This window comes from Trichechus manatus, unplaced genomic scaffold (genome assembly GCF_000243295.1).
Source record: "Trichechus manatus latirostris isolate Lorelei unplaced genomic scaffold, TriManLat1.0 scaffold00053, whole genome shotgun sequence".
NCBI classification, from domain to species: Eukaryota; Metazoa; Chordata; class Mammalia; order Sirenia; family Trichechidae; genus Trichechus; species Trichechus manatus.
The window spans coordinates 5,434,395-5,436,806 of NW_004443989.1; the positions used below are offsets into that span (position 1 = coordinate 5,434,395).

General features: G+C 46.0%; 1 protein-coding gene across 1 annotated transcript in view; it reads left to right on the top strand.

The window, feature by feature from the left end:
* Positions 1-2,412, top strand: part of HSD17B2 (hydroxysteroid 17-beta dehydrogenase 2) — a 76,509-nt gene that overhangs the window by 62,238 nt on the left and 11,859 nt on the right. Inside the window, exon 4 of the mRNA XM_004377784.1 lies at positions 953-1,090. Coding sequence (XP_004377841.1) covers positions 953-1,090 — 138 coding nt within the window. The remainder of the gene's footprint in view (positions 1-952; positions 1,091-2,412) is intronic.

A 2,412-nucleotide genomic window follows, 5' to 3' on the forward strand; every position in this document is an offset into this window, starting at 1 on the left:
GTATGTATAAATTTTTGTAAGGGAAAAAATAAAAAAGCAAAAACAAACAAAAAAAAAAAACAAAAGGGATCTCTACTACTATATTTAAGAGATAGTAACAGTAGTTGCCCACCACATCAAGCTGCTTAAAATACATTAAAAATACTTTACACCAAAGTAAGTGGCCTTAGAGATTCTTATATGTCTACAAATTTTAGGTATCTAGCAGAGTTCGCAAGGGCAGGGGTGGTTCTGTGGTAGAATTCTCACCTTCCATGCAGGAGACCCAGGTTTAATTCCTGGTCAATGTACCTCAAGCACAGCCACCACCCATCTGTCAGTTGAAGATTGTGTGTTTGCTATGATGCTGAACAGGTTTCAGTGGAGCTTCTAGACTAAGACAGACTAGGAAGAAAGGCCTGGCTATCTACTTCTGAAAATTAGCCAGTGAAAGCCCTATGGATCACAATGGTCTGATCTGCAACTGATCTTGGGGATGGTGCAGGACTGGGCAGTGTTTTCTTCCATTGTGCAGAGGGATGCCATGAGCTGGGGGCAGGGAATCAAACCCACGTCTCCTGCATGGAAGGTGAGAATTCTATCACTGAATCACCAAAGCTCCCACAAACCATGGAAATACCTGTATAATATTTAGAGTCAAGTCACTGCTTTCCAGTTGGCCAGGCTGGAAGGTCAGGGGCTGGGGTAAAGGCTCTTTATCTTACTTAATCCACATTTAGCTTAGAAGCTGGGTGAGATGGAGCCTTAACTTGGTTTTGTCATTGGACCAGCTGAGAGGGAGGTGCTATAGAAGCCAGACGATGGGGGTGACTGAGAATATGGGCACAGAGGGCCCAAGTCTGTCTTTGACTGAGTCACCACTGCTATGGTCTCTGGCATGTGTTGGTGCTTTTTAAATATTGCAGGAACAAATGAATCTGACTTGATATTTTTTCTCCCTTTACTCCTACAGCAGGGGTCCCAATGGAAAACCTGGCAGCCTATGGCTCATCTAAGGCAGCTCTGACCATGTTTTCGGCAGTTATGAGACAAGAGCTTTCCAAATGGGGAGTTAAAGTTGCTGTCATTCATCCAGGAGGCTTCAAAACAAGTAGGTGTCAGAAGTCATGGAGTCCTGCAATGTTTATCTTCAAAGGAATCCTGAAGGCCCTCTTTTCCTGGTAGAGTTCAAATTGAACCCCTCAGTGGTCAGCCAAAAACGATTGGGATGGGTGGGCCTCTTCTTGAAATAGATGGGCAAGCACCAGGCTCTTCAATGCATAGCTCATTCTTTGCTTCCTTTTGGAGTCCCTGGGTGCTGCAAATGGGTACCACACTCAGCTGCTACTGAAAGGTTGAAGGTTCGAGTCCACCCAGAGGCTCCTCAGAAGAAAGACCTGGTGACCTACTTCCAAAAACTCAGACATTGAAAACCCTATGGAACTCAGTTCTACTCTGACACACATGGGGTCGCCATGAATTGGAGCTGACTCCACAGCCCCCAGGGTCTCTGCATATACACACATACATGTATGTATATATATACATATGTGTGTATGTATATGTATGTATATACATAAAACATTTTTTTTCAAGATATTGGCTCATGTGATTATGGGGGCCCGCATGTCTGAAATCTCTAGGGCAGGCCAGCAGGCTGGAAACTCAAACAAGAGCTGACATTGTGGCCTTGAGGCAGAATCTTCTTCAGGAAACCTCAGTTTTGCTCTTAAGACCTTCAGCTGATTGCATGGAGCCCACCCACGTTATTGATGATAATTGCCTTTGCTTAAAGTTAACTGACTATACATGTTAACCACATCTACAAAACACCTTCACAGTGAGAAGCTTGGTGCCAGAGGCGTGGTCAACATGGCAGACTAGTTAGATGCTTCCTATATCCCTCTTACAACAAAGACCTGGAAAAACAAGTGATTTGACTGTATGTGAAAATCCGGCAGCCCTGAACAAGGCAAGGTTAAGAAATCCATCTGAGTCATACCAGAGAGGAAGACCATTTGGAAGAGGTGAGGAGTGCTAGAGCTGCGGTGGCAGCACAACAGAGACACAGCCATGAGGGGCCGCGGTGAAGCAGGCAAACAGCCTGTGCTGTGCACGCGCTGGAGAAGCAGTTTCCACATCATGAGAGACCCAGCGGCAGAGATTCTGCTTGGACACTCCGAACCAGTGAAGAGCAGGTCCCAAGAGGCTAGGATAAGTACATGTGCACACCCTTCCACAGCGAGTTAAAAAAAAAAAATCCATTTGGGAAAAACCTCTCTCCCTTTTACCTCCTACCTCTGCACTCTGCACCGGCTTTGGGAAAAACCTCTCTTCCTTTTACCGCTTCCCTCCCCGCTCTGCACCGGGAGTCTACTGGGCCGGAAATAGATCCCAAAAGGTGCCCTGACCCATTCTCCTGGCCTTAGAGAG